The 15,340-nt window shown below is 40.1% G+C and overlaps 1 protein-coding gene across 8 annotated transcripts in view; it reads left to right on the forward strand.

The window, feature by feature from the left end:
* Positions 1–15,340, forward strand: part of Rnf216 (ring finger protein 216) — a 163,258-nt gene that overhangs the window by 38,698 nt on the left and 109,220 nt on the right. For all 8 annotated transcript variants that reach the window (XM_063234046.1, XM_063234051.1, XM_063234053.1 and 5 more), the window contains 4 exons: positions 3,829–3,943; positions 9,142–9,281; positions 13,218–13,268; positions 15,123–15,260. In XM_063234046.1, coding sequence (XP_063090116.1) covers positions 3,829–3,943; positions 9,142–9,281; positions 13,218–13,268; positions 15,123–15,260 — 444 coding nt within the window. The remainder of the gene's footprint in view (positions 1–3,828; positions 3,944–9,141; positions 9,282–13,217; positions 13,269–15,122; positions 15,261–15,340) is intronic.

Genomic DNA, 15,340 nt, shown 5'->3' on the forward strand with positions numbered 1-15,340 from the left:
TTTTGAGTATATGCTCATGCTTTACGGATCAGCTTTCAGAGCTACTGAGGCTTTGTCTTGTGGTAGGTAGGGAACCTAGATCTTAACACATACCACACACATATCCTCATCTTTTCAGTACATTTTTTGCTAAATCTGTGTTTTGAGTTTTCTGTACCTATGGCATTATTCATTGCTAGGCAAGTAATGTTTACATCTTTAAATTTTCTGTTTATCTGAAGAGTTTAAACGTTGCCTCCATTTTTCAATTTGCTTTGGAGGTTAGGGTTTTTTTGTGTTTTGACTTTCTAATTTAAGTCTTGCCACAGCTGTCGTTTCATCCTTCCATTCCCCACAGTCTCCCCCCACCCCCCACCATTCTGCACACTGCTGTCACCCTGAGCTCTGTCTGCCTTCACATGGTCCCAGGAATTCCCTTTACCTTGCTCCTGGCTGTTCCCTGTGCCCTAGATCCTACCACTGTCTGCCTGGTTTACAGACCCACACAACTGAGCCATCCACTGGGGTGAAAATACTTCTCTACCCAGATATGGCTGGCTCTTTTAAGTCAATTCATTGATCACATGCCTTAGTCCATGTACCAGGAATATCCTAAAAACAGTACAAGGTCCCTTCCTTTTTGGTCCTTCATACTGGTGGATTAGTGCCACCTTTCTTAAACTATGCTTGAAGCATTTACAGCCAAATGGATGGACCTTGATATCATGCTCTTTAATCAGACACATATGTGTAAATATTGCATTATCTCTGGTGTGAGAGACTGAAAGTATAAATAAGAACTGAAATATATAATAGATATTGTGAAATAAGTAATTGTTCAAAAAGAAAAGAGAGTTGAGGGGTAGAGGATGGAAGGGAAAAAGGATAAAATAGAAGCAAAGCTTTGTAAATAAGGAGGAGGAGAGAGAAAGAGAATAGGAAAGAGAAGAGGAACTAAGGTATATCATGTCCAGGTACTTGTTCCCTATGATGAGTATGATCGTTGTGTATATCTAAATTGTACCAGTAAACTTATTTAAATAAATAAACTGAATAGTTAATTTAAACAATGATAATAACTTCTGTTCTCCTAAGTGGTCATTCTCAGGTCCTTCTCATTCTCCATGTCCTAGGCCTCTTAGATTTCTCCTGCCACATGGCTTTTATAGTTATCTTGGTCTCTGCATAGATGGCTATTCCCGTCTCTGAATCCAACCACTGCCAAGCTCCAGAGCCCTTGTGGCATTAACATACTCATTGTAGTGTTTCTTAAAAGAACTGTGACCATTGTCACAGATACTTTAAAATTTTTTTATTAATACTGTATGTGTTTTCGTTACATAATGATCACATTCCTTGTGTGGAGTTGATACATGAACATCAAGCATCTTAATTCCTTTTTTTATCCCCTTCCCCATCTCTCAATCCCCTGCCCATTTGAGGAGGATGTCTCCTTATTTTCCATTATCTCTCTGTTATTATGCTCTTTACTTGTAATTTAGGTTTCTTGTGTAAGAGAAGCCATGTAAGATTTAAGTTTGTCTGTCTGATTTATATTATTTAACATTCTGTTCTCAAGGTGTATCCATTTTCCTACATAAAACTTGATGGCAGAATAATACTACATTGTGTATAAGTAACCACATTTTCTTTATCCAGTTATCTGTTGATGGATGTATAGACCGCTTCCAAAATTTAGCTATTATGAATTGTGCTTCTGTAAAGAGAAAGATCCTGAGGAAACAAAATTCCCAGTCTGTTTTTTGAGGGATCTGCATACTAATTTGCACAGTGACTACACTAGTTCACATTCCCAGTAATATAGATTTCTCTTCCTTGCACTTACTTGATTTCTTGATGCTGGTCATTCTTTCTGGGGTAAAATGGACTCTCATTGTTGTTCTAATTTACATTTCTCTAATGGCCAGTCATGTTGAGTGTTCCTTTTTAGCCATTTGTACTTTTGTAGTGTCTATTCATTTCACTTGCCAGTTTTTTTTCCCATTTTTTGATTGTATATTTTATTTTGAGAAGTGTAGTTTTTTTAGTTCTTTACATATACTAGATACTAGTCCTCTCTCTGAGGAATGGCTAGCAAAATTTTTTCTCATTCTATAGGTTTCCTTTCCATTCTGTTGGTTCTTTCTTTTCTTTTCTTTTTTTGCTTTGTTTTGTTTCTTTTGCTGTGCAGGAGTTTTTTAATCCTATTTGGTGATTTTTCAGTATTGTTCCCATGCAACCAGGGTTCTGTTCAGAAAGTCCTTGTCTGTGCCTATATTTCAATAGTTCTACCTATTTTATCTTCCAGCAGGTTGTGTTTTTGTTTTAACCTTGAGTTCTTTGATCCATTTTGATTTTAGTTTAGTTATGGTGAAAGATACGGGCCTACATTCAGTCTTCTGCATTTGGACAGCCAGTTTTTCCAAAACCATTTATGAAAGAGGCTGTGTTCCTACAGTGTATGATTTTGATCCCTTTGTCAAAGAACAAATAGTAGAATGTGCCTAGGTCATTTCCGCATCCTCTGTTCCGTTCCATTGATTTTCAGGTCCGCTTTTATGCTGGTACCATACTGTGTCATATATGTCCTAAAAGTCTTACCAGACTGTATACTTGACTCTCAGAACACTTAAATTGCTGTTTGATTTATGAGTGTGAACAAGCTGAGGAGAAAATATTCAGACAGCACCCGAAGGAACACTCTTCTTGAATACCTGTTCTTTCTCAAGTCCTCTGAGCTTTCTGAGTCCTTCCTGAGGGTTCTGGAGGGTACTGGAGCGTGGCTCTGTGGGAGAAGCATGGCTAGCATGCACTGCAGCCTGGGTTCCACCCCAGCTTGCACAAGGTGTCGGGTTCCACTTCAGCACTGCAAAAGAAGCACACCACCAGGTAGTTTCCTTCTAAAGAGTTTGCAGTCTGGTGGAGGAGCAGAAATGACTAGGACAGTGTGATGAGTGCTCTAAAATTAGGTGAATCAATCCATGAGAGCACTAGGAAAGAATTGTCATTTGAGCAGAGTCTTGACAGAAAGATACTTTCACCAGAGGAAAAATTTGTACAAAAGCTGAGAGTTGAGGTATGTAACTAGCAGGCCTCAGAAAAAAGAAATTCTCCTCTTATAATTTGATTTTTTCTGTTCTACTTAGGTAGGCTTTTAGTGAATAGTAACAAAACTTACTAATATAACTATTAAAGTAAGATTTTGGAGACTCCTTTAATTTATGTACCACATTGTTAAAGCTAATTCTGACAAGTATCTATTTATGTTTATATCATGTGGGGCTTTCCCCCTGCTATTAGAAGCAATAAATAAACAATGACTTCCTTAGACTGCCACTCAGGAGACTCTTCCTGTGTCACCACTATTCAGGAACTCTGAGTTCCATTCAAGTCTGATTTTGTGCTGATAAGTGGCACCTATGTTTTAATTGCTTTTTTGTAAAACATAATTTATGGTCCTCTCTGATTTCCATTCTTAGATTCTTGCAAACAGCCTAAGTTCAAAGGTGGAGTGTCTACCTTTATGTAAAAACTTAGTAAATATTAGTAGTCTTGCAACTATGTACAAAAGTGTAACTTTAAAATCTAGTAAGGCAGCCAGGCATGGTGGCACACACCTGTAGTGCCAGCATTTGAGAGGCTGAGGCAGGAGGATTGCCATGAGTTCAAGGCCAGACTGAGCTACATAGTGAGACCTTGTCTCAAAAAACAAAACCAACAAACAAACTAAATCCTGGTAAACCATGCAAGGAGGAACTCAGCATTGTGAGTGAAACTGGGAGCTTAGCTGTGTTTTACATTTTTGTTTTCCATTTGCGGTGATAATCTTTTCCCTTTCTCGATTTTTAGGCCTTTTCCGATGCCATTAAAAAGTGGCAGGAACTATCACCAGAAGCCAGTGGAAAAAGGAAAAAGAGAAAAGAAATGAATCAGTATTCTTACATAGATTTCAAATTCGAACAAGGTAATGGAACCGTGTGGAGCCACATGCGAAGCTTCAGCACCTCCATGCTAGGGAAGGAAGTCCCATGACCTGCTGTCTTTAGGGCACCCCAGCCAGGCCCAGCAATGGCTGACAAGTACAGTTTCTGGAAAGTGGTTGTGGTTGCTGGCTCCCTTCTCCCTTCTTTGGGTACAACCTGGTGGGGGAATCCTGTGCTGTCTTAAAATTCACACGTGGACCAGGGAGAGCACTGTTAAGCATGGCAAGGACTAGTCTTGAAGGCCTGATGTGAATTGGCTGCACCATTAGTACCAACCTGGTATCGATTACTTACCAAGGAGGGCTCCCTTTCACACTGGAAAGCATGGCTGGTAGCAACATGTTCCTCTAAGACTGTTATTTGCTGATGAAACTGCTGAAAGCCCTTTCAGCTCTTATCACCCAAAACAGTGGACTTGAACTTTATAACAGATTTCCTTCAAGTCGCATATGTCCAAGAAGAGTTTATACAACTATTCCATAAATTATGTCACAAGTAGAGGCCCTTTCCTTTTTTGTTTTCTGTTTGTACCGTATTGCGTGTGTACTTAGTGACAAAACTTGATTTTGAGTATGCCTAAAAGTGCCATACGATGCATAGAGTTAGGAAACATTTGGATTTCTGGAGTCCTCCGAGTCTGTATTCTCATCTCCTACCCGTGACTCCTGAGATCCCTCTCCTAATCAGTGGAGCAGTCCACTCCCATTGGTCTCCACAGGGTGAGAAAGCAGGGACAGTGTATAGCTAAACTAACCTAGCTGTTGAAGCCAGGCATCCCTAGTATGTAGTCTTGCAAACTGTCTTTAACTTTTCTCTCATTGTTGAGACAAAATACCTGATGCCCAAAATTAGGGAAGGGAATGTTTGCTTAGCTACAGTCTTTTGGAGGTTTCAGTCCTTACTCAGCTGGCTTTAAGGCAGGGTGGCGTAACTGAGGGGCAGTCATTCACAGCAGCTATAAGCAGCAAAAGCAAAAAGGGCAAAAAAAGGGGAAAACATGCCTTCTTCCCTCCTTTATTTTGCATGCTGGCTCCCTACCCCTGTACCGGTGCAGCACTCACACCACCAATCCCTGCACTAGACAACAAACCAATCAGAAATGCTAGACTCAGTTACCTCCATGACTAAGTCTTTGAGGGGACATTTAAACAAACCACAACACAGTCTTTGCCTCTGACTTTCAGTGGTGGTCCACTGAAAGCAAATGGTCCACCTTTCTGTCAGACCAGAATGTACCCTCCCGCATTTTCCTGCTGAAGTTGCAGGTTGTGCCTCTGAAAAGATTAGGGTCTGTTGCCTCTCCGTTGTCCTGAATGCCCTTCTCTGGCTCAACAGTGGGTTTCTGAAGGGTGAGGTCCAAGCCCTTGTACTCTAGCTGCACTCATGATGCGGAGAACAGTGAGCTTCTGGATCTGCGCTGTGGTCAGTGCCGCCTAAGAGGTACTTCGCTTTTAAAATCTGAACACAACCTGTGATTGACTCACAGTATGCTGTGGCTTTTCACCCCATTGCTCTTGAGCCACATATCTCTCTTTGAATTTTAAGAGCTGAATATATTTATTGAGAAAAAGAAAGCTTCTGAGAGACAGAAGGAGTGGGTTGTCCTACACAATGATTCTTAAATTGTACTTTATTAGATAATTTTTAAGGACAACAAATATAAAGAATAAAATACATTTGATTTTTTTTCTTCCTTTTTTGAGGCAAGGTCTCACTATGTAATTCAGGCTGCCTTGAACTCACTAGGTAGCCCAGGCTGCCCTGAAATTTGTGATTTGCCTGCCTCAGCTTCCCAGATCCTGGGGCTGCATGTGTGTACCACCACCCTGGCTTGATTTATTTTCAAAGTTTAATATTTATGACATGCTTAGCCTTTCTTGCCAGCTTTTTGTAAGCACATAGCTAAGAATCCCTTGTCTGTTGCCAGAATCCCACCTGTTCAGCTTGTTTTCCATCCAAGCACTTTTAAGCTATCCATTGCTTGGCTTAAAAAGAGACAGGAATTTACCTTTGCTCTTTTTTCATGGTTTTATATGCTGACTTCTCATGAAAAGTTGAGTTAGAACTTAGTGATTGTAATTCTAGCACTCAGGGGGCTGAGGCAGGAGGAATGCTGTGAATTCAAGGCCAGCCTGGGCTACATAGTATATTTAAGGTCAACCAGAACAAACTACACAGCAAGACTTAAATTTTTTTTTAATCTAAACCAGTCAGTAAAAAATACAAACATCACCCACCTCTAACAAGGATGAACAAGAGACAGAGAAAAAAATAAATTCTCAGTATGAGGAATTAACACTCCTGGCAGGGGTTACATTACAGGTGTTCATGTGGTCAGCGTGCTTGTCCCTGAGGTGGGGCACAAGGCGAGGATGTCTTACCGTCACTGCCGTTCACATAGTACTGGAATTACTACCCAGTGCAATAAAGGAGAGAGAGAGAGAGATGAGAAGTGTAGCTCTAAAAGGAAGAAATAAAACCGACTCAATATGGGTGTCTTGTCTACCTAGAAAACTCCTAGGACTGGTAAGTGCGTTCAGCAAGGGTTCGGAGTGTAGGACCCATCTTCAAAAAGCAGTTGCATTTGTATATACAATGATGCCTCGGTTCATGAATTTAATTCTTTCTGTGATTCTGGTCGCAAACTAAATTAGACAAGAACTGAGTCAACTTTCCCCATTAGATAACACTGAACCTAACCACTGAATTTGATTCAGCTTTCATCTAGTACGATTTGTGACCAGAATCATGAAAGGAAGTTCATGTACTGAGGTGCCACTGTACTAGCAATGAGCAAGTGGAAACCAAAGTGTAAAATGCAGTTCCATTTATAGCCTCTCCAGAAGCTTGCACAGGACTTGGGTTGTGATAAAAATTATAAAACACTGGTGTGAGACATTCAAGATCTAAATAAACGGATAAGAAACTGTATTGTTGAGTTGGAAGACTCAACATAGGGAAGATGTTAGTGATCCCCAAAACGATGGGTTTAATGTACTTTCCTTTAATAGCCCAACAAAGTTTTTTTTTTTTTTGTAGACATCAAGTTTATGTAAAAATTTATATAGAAAAATAAGGAAATAGAAGGGCTTACACAATTTTCCTTGGGTTTGGTTTGGTTTAGTGTTTTTCATTTTTTATTTGTATTTGTACATGTTAGCAGTACAGAATGATCTGAAAAAGGATGTAGTGAAGGGAATCATCTACCTGGTGATAACTTACTGTGTAGCTAGACTGAGTGGTGTTGGTGGAACAGAATAGAGTTCAGAAATGATCCACACAATACTGGTTTATTGAGCTATAACTCACCCAATTCTGTCTTTAGTATGTGTGCAGTTTACAGTAATCACAATTAATTTTAGAATTATTTCCATCACCCCAGGAAAGAAATCATTAGTTGTCACAGCTATTTCCTTTCACTTCTACTGTTTCCCTACAACCACTAATCTAATTCCTCTCTTAAAATTTACCTGTTCTGAACAGCTCATATGGATAGAATCATATTATATATAGTTTGCAACTGAATTAACTGTTTTTTTCATTTAGCAAACTATTTTCAAGCTTCATCCATGTGCATTATTCATGCTTTTTCCTTTTATTTCTAAATAATACTCATTGTGTGGCTTTAATACATTTTATTTATCCCATTTATCAGTCAGTAGAAGGTTTAGTACTCAAGTCATTGTTCAGGGGAGGAAAAACAGCCTTTTACATAATTGGTGTTAGAGCAATTGGCTGTCCATAAGGAAAAAAACCTGAGTCTCATTTATTATACAAAAACCAAATCAGTATAAAATCTTCAGAAAAACAAAGATCTTCATGTTCTGGGGCTAGGTAAAGAGTTCTTAAATTTGATACTAGCAAAATTCAGACATTTTAATCTTCAGAAGACTGTGTTTCCATGTACGTGGTGGGCATGTGTGTGTGCCCAGGGCCTGTGTTTTTTTGGTCATTTTGAGACAGGGTTTCACTATGCAATTCAGGCTGGCCTTGAACTCACTTTGTAGCCAGTTCAGGCTGGTCTTGAATTCACAGTGATCCTCGCCAAGTGATGCAAAGCTAGTCACAGCCGTGCTGAGGTTCCAGCCCCAGTGAACTGACTTCAGAGCCAGCTGTGCTTTAGTAGTTTCATAAAATAAAAAACTGGTTATATTTTTAAAACCTTGTAAGAATAAGAAAAAAGGAGAATAAAGACAAAGTATACCAGACAAGAGATACAGTAAATATTGTTGAAAATCAAGAGGTTATTCAGAGTAGACTAGGGATAAATCAGTTGAAAACCTGAACAACATGATTTCCTAGAATATAAGTTGCCAAGTCAGTGGAGGAAATGTAAAACCTGAAAACATCAGTTACATACCTGATACTTGTTATTCTGCTGTCCTTTATTCCAGATGTTATTTAGTATAGTAAATCTAGTTATTCCTCTTTAGGCTTTTCTATGATTTTCAAAATTACACGCACACATACAGTGCATTCACATCTACTAGAAGTTGCCAAAATTAAAATGCGATGACACCAGGTGTTAGCACAGAGGGCTCCTGGAACTCGCATACCTTATAGTCACAGGGAGGGTGTAAATTGGAACAGCTTTGATAAGCTGGCATTATATTCTATAGCTTAAACGCAAGCGTATCTTGTGATTTAGCAGTTCCACTCCTTCAATTAAGTTAAAGATATGCATTCACCAGTGAATAGCTACAGGCTTCTCTGTTCATAATAACCGTAAACCCAATGTCCTTGTTGAAAGAATGGGTAATAAACTGTACAATGATACTTCAGTTCACAAACTTCATTCTTTCCCTACAATTCCGGTTACAAACCAGATTGAACTTAACCATTGAGTTTAGTTCAGTTCTCATCCACTGCGGTCTGAGAACAAAATTGGGGAAAGAGTTAAACTCATGAGCTGAGGCACCACTTTTATATTCACACAGTACACTGCCAACAGCGTAGGAGAGCTTTCCAGTTGGAGCGGAGTGGGGGAGAAGGCAAAGATGGCCAGAGGTGTGTGCTAGATTAGGCGTGATGAGGGGCATATCCTCTGGAGTAGAATGGTTACAGGAAGAGCCCTGAAATGTACCTTGGTGGGGGACTGAGCATCAAGAGACAGAGTGGCTACCTTGGGTTCCTAGCAAACAGTTGTCTGCATGATTTTGCATTGTTCTATATCTTCTAGGTGACATCAAAATAGAAAAAAGGATGTTCTTTCTGGAAAATAAGCGGCGACATTGTAGGTCCTATGACCGGTGTGCCCTCCTTCCAGCTGTGCAGCAAGAGCAGGAGTTCTATGAGCAGAAAATCAAAGAGATGGCAGAGGTAGGAAGACATGCTCTTGCTTTTGCCATATATTTCTGTGGTTCTAGCTCACTCACTATCAGGCCCTGGTACCAAAACTACTGTCCTTTAAAATTTCCCTTCTCTTAGGGGCTGGGGATTTAGCTCAGCGGCATAATCGCCTGCCTTGCAAGCAGGCAGTCGTGAGTTTGATCCCCGGTACCGATAAAAAAGGAAAGAGACAAAAAAAAAAAAAAAAAAAAAAAAAAAAATTTCCCTTTTCTTGTTTTAGCCTATTTTTTGTGTTTTAGGATGATGATGATGGTGGTGTGCTCAGGATCAAATCCAGACACACTTAAATGCATTTCAAGCTCCAAGATTTTTCTTTTCTTTAGACTAATTACATGACAGTTTTTAAAAAGAAAAACTGGCTAGATATGGTATCACATGCCTGTAATCCCAACATTCGGGAGGCTGAGGCAGAAACATTGCTCTAAATTTGAGGCCAGCCCGGGCTATATAAGCAAGCTCAAGGCCAGCCTGCACTACATTGTAAGCCCCTGTCTCTGAATAAATTGAAAGATAAAAACTGGGTTTTGTAATAATGGTAGTGATGAATGTTTACTTTTATAAATAAGGTTGCTAACAAATTTTCACTGAAGATTGTTAACAAATTTCCACTGAAAATTAGTAACATCTCTTTCACCTCCCTCAACCTCCATTGATGGAGAAAAGCCAAAGAGGGATTCAGTAATCTTCCATGCCAGCAACTCTTGTGTGACCCTACATCCCTAAGGACTCCAAGGGAGCCTGTGAGATCACAGCTCTGCCATGATGATGCTGAAGTGTTACTCACTTAGCTCTGCTGTGTGACTCTGCACTGACAGAACTAAAGTGAGACTGCCTGCCTTAGCAGGAGTCAAACCAGTAGCGTAGATTGTCCTCATCACCCAGCACGCACATTTGTTTAAATGCCAGTGTCACGCGAAGCTGTCTTTGATAAAGAAGTGCTACTTTATAAAATTTTGACCCCTGAAGACATCTTTTCAGTATTTTGTGTGACAAAATGAAAAGCACACATAACATTTTCCTGTTGCACATGGGCAAGTGATGCTTGCCTTGAACAAAGACACTTGTGTTACTGAGTGGAAACCAACTGAATTAACCTGGGTTTTTTTGTGCAGAGGGATTGTTTTTGGTTTTGTTTTGTTTTTTCTCCACTGCAGAACACATTTTTTACTGGAAAAAATGACTTACAGAAAAACCAGTTAACACATTCATGATGAGGCCATTACTCATGAGCCTCACTGGTGGATGGCTTGGTCCGCTGGTGGTGTGTGCATGTACCACTTCTGCTACCAGTGGTGCAAGCCATCTGATGGCACATGTATGTACTGCCAGTGTTTTAAGCCAGCAGGAACATGTTAATCAAAATTGATTATTTGGCATACATTTTCTCTTTTTCTTTTTTTTTTTTGTCTTTTTCGTTTTTATCGGTACCAGGGATTGAACTCACGACTGCCTGCTTGCAAGGCAGGCGCTTATGCCGCTGAACTAAATCCCCAGCCCCCGGCATACATTTTCTCAAATAAAATAAGTGACTTTTTTTCCTTTTGGTTCAGAGGATTGAACCGGGGAATGTGAGCTACATATACACTCACACTTTTTTTATTCCCCGACCCTTAAAATTTTTGAGACAGCCTCACTACATTGCCCCAGCTGGCCTCAAACTTGGAATACACTTTCCTCAGCTTCCCATGTAGCTGGAATTACAGGTGTGTGACCACACCCAGCTGAAATGATTATTTTTAACCACATTTGTTAATGTTACTACTAATCTCTTCACAAAAGTATATAAAGAATTGGCAAACTGCTAGGTGCTCATCGTAGTCGTTACTCTTCTTTATGTCCAGATTGTCCCATCTCTGGCCAATGGCAGCCCTTCAGGTTAGTCCCTCTGTCCTGACCCTGGTAGTTTCCTGACCTTGCTTCTGGCAGGGCAGGGTGACTGAGATTCAACTTCTGCATTCCCCAACCTGGAACTGGAATCAAGTTTCTCTGAAACTGCTTTATTTTCTGTCCTGGGAATTTTATGCTGAGATTTCTGCTTAGAACTTGTTTTACAGGTGGGTTTTTGGGGTTTTTTCACTGTTTCATTTTATTTTTGTTTTTTTGTTTTTTTGTTTTGTTTTTTTTTTGGTACTAGGATTCAAACTCACAACCTCGTGTTTGCAAGGCAGGCACTTACACCGCTGTGCTACATCCTTGGCCCTATGTTTGTAATTCTTTTTTTTTTTTTTTTTTTTTTTTTGGTCTTTTTGAAACAGGGTCTCTCTATGCAGTTCAGGCTGGCCTACGCTGGTCTTGAACTCAAAATGATCCTCCTGCCTCAGCCTCGCAAGTGCTGGGATTACAGGAGTGAGCTATCACGCCCGGCTCATAATTCTTATTTTTTAATGTTAAAAATCTTGGTTCTTAATAACATAACTTGTCAGATTATATCAAACTAAGAATGTAAAATTAAAAGGAAAAAGAAAGAAAAAATATAAAATTAGCCAGATATGGCATACATCTATAATACTACCTGTTCAGGAGGCTGAGTCAGGAGGAGGATTGCCTGAGCCCCCAAGTTTTAGGTCGGCTTTGGCAACATACCATAGTAAGACCCAGTGTCTTAAGAAAAAGAAAGGAAAGAAAAGAAAAAAATACTAACTCAAAATATACTGTACTGGCGGCTAGGACTTTAGCTCAGTGGCATAAGTACCTGCCTTGCAAGCATGCAGTTGTAAGTTCGATCCCTGGTACTGATGAAAAGATATATATATATATATATATATATATATATATATATATTACTGTAATATAAAGTCATTTGATAGTTGAGTGTGGTGGTATACACATATAATCCCAGGATCTGTAAAACTGAGGCCAGAGGATCATCAGCTTCAAGGTTCAAGGACAGCCTGAACTCTACATAGTGAGACTATCTTAAAAAAAAGTCATCTGATATGTCTGGTTATACTGTTCACTTGAAATATTAAGTCTTCCTTTTTGTGTGTTGCTGGCTTTCAGAGTGTTACCTTTTGTAAAATAAGAATATCCACAGGTCTGGTTTCGGCCTTGTCCCCCTGACATGTTCTCTTATTCCCTCCATATTTTAACCTTGCTGTTTGTTTTTGACTTATCTTTCATGTATTTTATACAATATATGCAATACAGTATATGCACATGTATTTTTATTTATCCCCCTTTCTTACCCAAAAGGTAGCACACACCTCTGCCCTGCTTCTTTTCACTTCAGTATATCCTGGTGATCATTTCCCAGCAATCCACAAAGATTTGTGCCATTGTCCACAGTGGCAGAGGTTATTCAATTGTTTCCCTGTTGATGGATATTCAGGGGTTTTTCCTAGGCCTGGTCTTGTCTTATTGTTTCTTTTTTTGGATGCCAGGAATTGAACTCAGGACATCATGCTTGCCAGGCAGGTACTGTGGCACTGAGCTATATCCTCAGCACCCTCCCAGATCTTTTCTTTGTGACTAGCACCTTAAAAAATAAGTGTGTGCATACAAGGGTTTATGTTTCTGCCCCAGGCGTCTTTGGGTGAGATTTGCAAAAGATGATGATTCCATGCCAAGTCCCCTTCCTCGTGGTTGTACTGTGTCTAATACACAAAAGTGCTGTTGGCCCACAGCCTCAACAGCCAGAGTATGTTGTCAAGCTTGCTTTTGCCCATATAGTCTTTTGTTTGCTTTTGCTGTTCTTTGCTCTGCAGCAGTGTTTGTGTATCAGTCTTTTCCCTTATTCATTCTGCATATTTACTCTAAGGTAACTTTTTAAACTCCCAAACTGTGTAACTGAAAAGATACCAACTAATAATAGACTCATGTTTATGGAAGTAGATACTGAATGGGGTTGTTATCTTGGCTAAATTTGTATCTAAAATTGTGATTTTGTTTTTGTTATTTATCCCACAGCATGAAGACTTTTTGCTTGCCCTGCAGATGAATGAAGAACAATATCAAAAGGTATTTTGGAGCTTCACCCAGTTGATTTATCCAGGGTAATCTCTGGAGCTTTTCCTTAATCACATTTCCTTGGCATTTCAAAAGCTGAGCTAGTCTGAGAATCAGTCTGAGTCAGAGTTAAAAGGAAGGTAGTGATGGAGATGTTTTTGTTAAGGACCATTGCTGAGAAGCCAGTATGTAGACTGCTAGAGGAAGATGCAGAATTCAGAAAGCACCCTGGAGTTGAAAGAAAGTGCTGTGTCTGGCATTGGGCCATGGCTTTCTGAGAGGTGTGTGCTGCTGTGCATAGTGGCCCTCCTAGCAGGAGTAGGAATAGACAAAGGACTAGGTCCGGCTCTTCAGTGAATAAAGACATTAAAGTCTGGTATGTGTCTTGAGGTTGCTGCCTTAGTTAGCTTCAGTAGTCCTTAAAATAAAGCTTGGGCTGGGTTGTGACTCCCTCACAATCCTGTGTCCTAACAAGAGCAAATCCAATTTTTATAGCTTTTAGGTAGCATCTCATACCACTTATCCCTTATTTTTATAGTCATTTAGCATCTTAATACAGATATTATAGTTTCCCTAGTGCCATGGAATGGATGGATACGATGGCTTTGTACAAAGAATTGCTCCAGAGAATATACAAAAAATGTAAAATATTCACTACATTTAGCTATAAGTTAATGTCATAATTCTGAGGTGGGTGTAGCTAGAAAAGCACTGCTCATTGTTGTTTCATGGCTCCTAGAGGTCACTTTTGACCTCAGAGTGCATGTAAGGGCAGGGAGGACTGTAAAGACATGAGACATGTCCTCCCCTGTAATCAGGTACGTGTCTTGGTTACTTTTCTCTCTGCTGGGACAAAATACTTGCTACCCAACATGAAGAAAGGAAAACTTTATTTAGCTTACTGTGTTTGGAGATTTCAGTCCATATTCAGCTGGGTCAGAGCAGGGTGGTGGCTGAGGGACAATCATTCATGGTAGTCACAAGCACAAGGGTGAAAAGGCAAAAGGGAAGTGCTTAGTGGCCTTAAGAGAGAAGCTGTGGAAGCTCAACTACCAGAGTTGATGTAGGGGCGGAGTCACACATGCCTTTGGGAGCTTACAAATTACCACAAATAGCTTCAGATGTTCCATATGAAACTACAGGACTTAATATTTGCCCTGCTGGACTTTGGACTTCTTTGGTTCCATTCCTTTGAATCCCCATTTGTACCTTTGGGAATGGTAGTGTTTATCTTGTGCCATGTTGGAAGTATTTTAACTTTTCATTTGTACAGGGACTCACAGCTAAGAATTTGCCTTAGATCTTAAAGGAGACTTGGGATTTGGACTTTTCGGCAGTACTGAAACTGTTAGGACTTTGGCAACTCTTGGACATAGGTTAAATGTCTTTTGCATTAAGGATGTGCATGAGTCTTTTTGCAGCCAGAGGTGGAATCTTATGGTCTGTGATTGGATGTCCCCCTAAAGCCTCATGCAGTCATGGGGGGGGGGGCTGCTTTGAAGGAAGCTGACTCTAGCGTTTGTGATTGGTTTGTTGTCTAGCACTAGAATTGGCAGTGTGAGTGCTTCACCTCCCCAGGGGCAGGTAGCTAGCTTACAGTCTAAGGGAGGGAAAGAGGCATGCTCTTCCCTTTTTGCTTGCCACCTTTGGTGTCTGCTGCCACTATGAACAGGTGTCCCTCATCCACACCAGCCTACCTTGGAGCCAGCTAAATATGGACTGAAACCTCCACAAATTATGTACTAAATAAACCTTTCCTTCCTTCATTTTGGGTATCAGGTATTTTGTCTCAGCAACAAAAGAAAAGTAACCAAAATATGAAGTGTGGCATGTGGGGCATTCATATGTGTCTTTGATTGCCTGCAGGATGGCCAGCTGATTGAATGCCGCTGCTGCTATGGGGAGTTTCCATTTGAAGAACTGACACAGTGCGCTGATGCTCACTTGTTCTGCAAAGAGTGTCTCATCAGATATGCCCAGGAGGCAGTCTATGGATCTGGAAAGGTAAGGACCATAAATTAGCCATTCATAGGCACCATTCACAGACTCCATAGTGTCCATATTAATACATTTTATGGGTTGAT

Source organism: Cavia porcellus, unplaced genomic scaffold (assembly GCF_034190915.1).
Source record: "Cavia porcellus strain 051 isolate PalLab524CR breed Dunkin Hartley unplaced genomic scaffold, mCavPor4.1 scaffold_23, whole genome shotgun sequence".
NCBI lineage: Eukaryota > Metazoa > Chordata > Mammalia > Rodentia > Caviidae > Cavia > Cavia porcellus.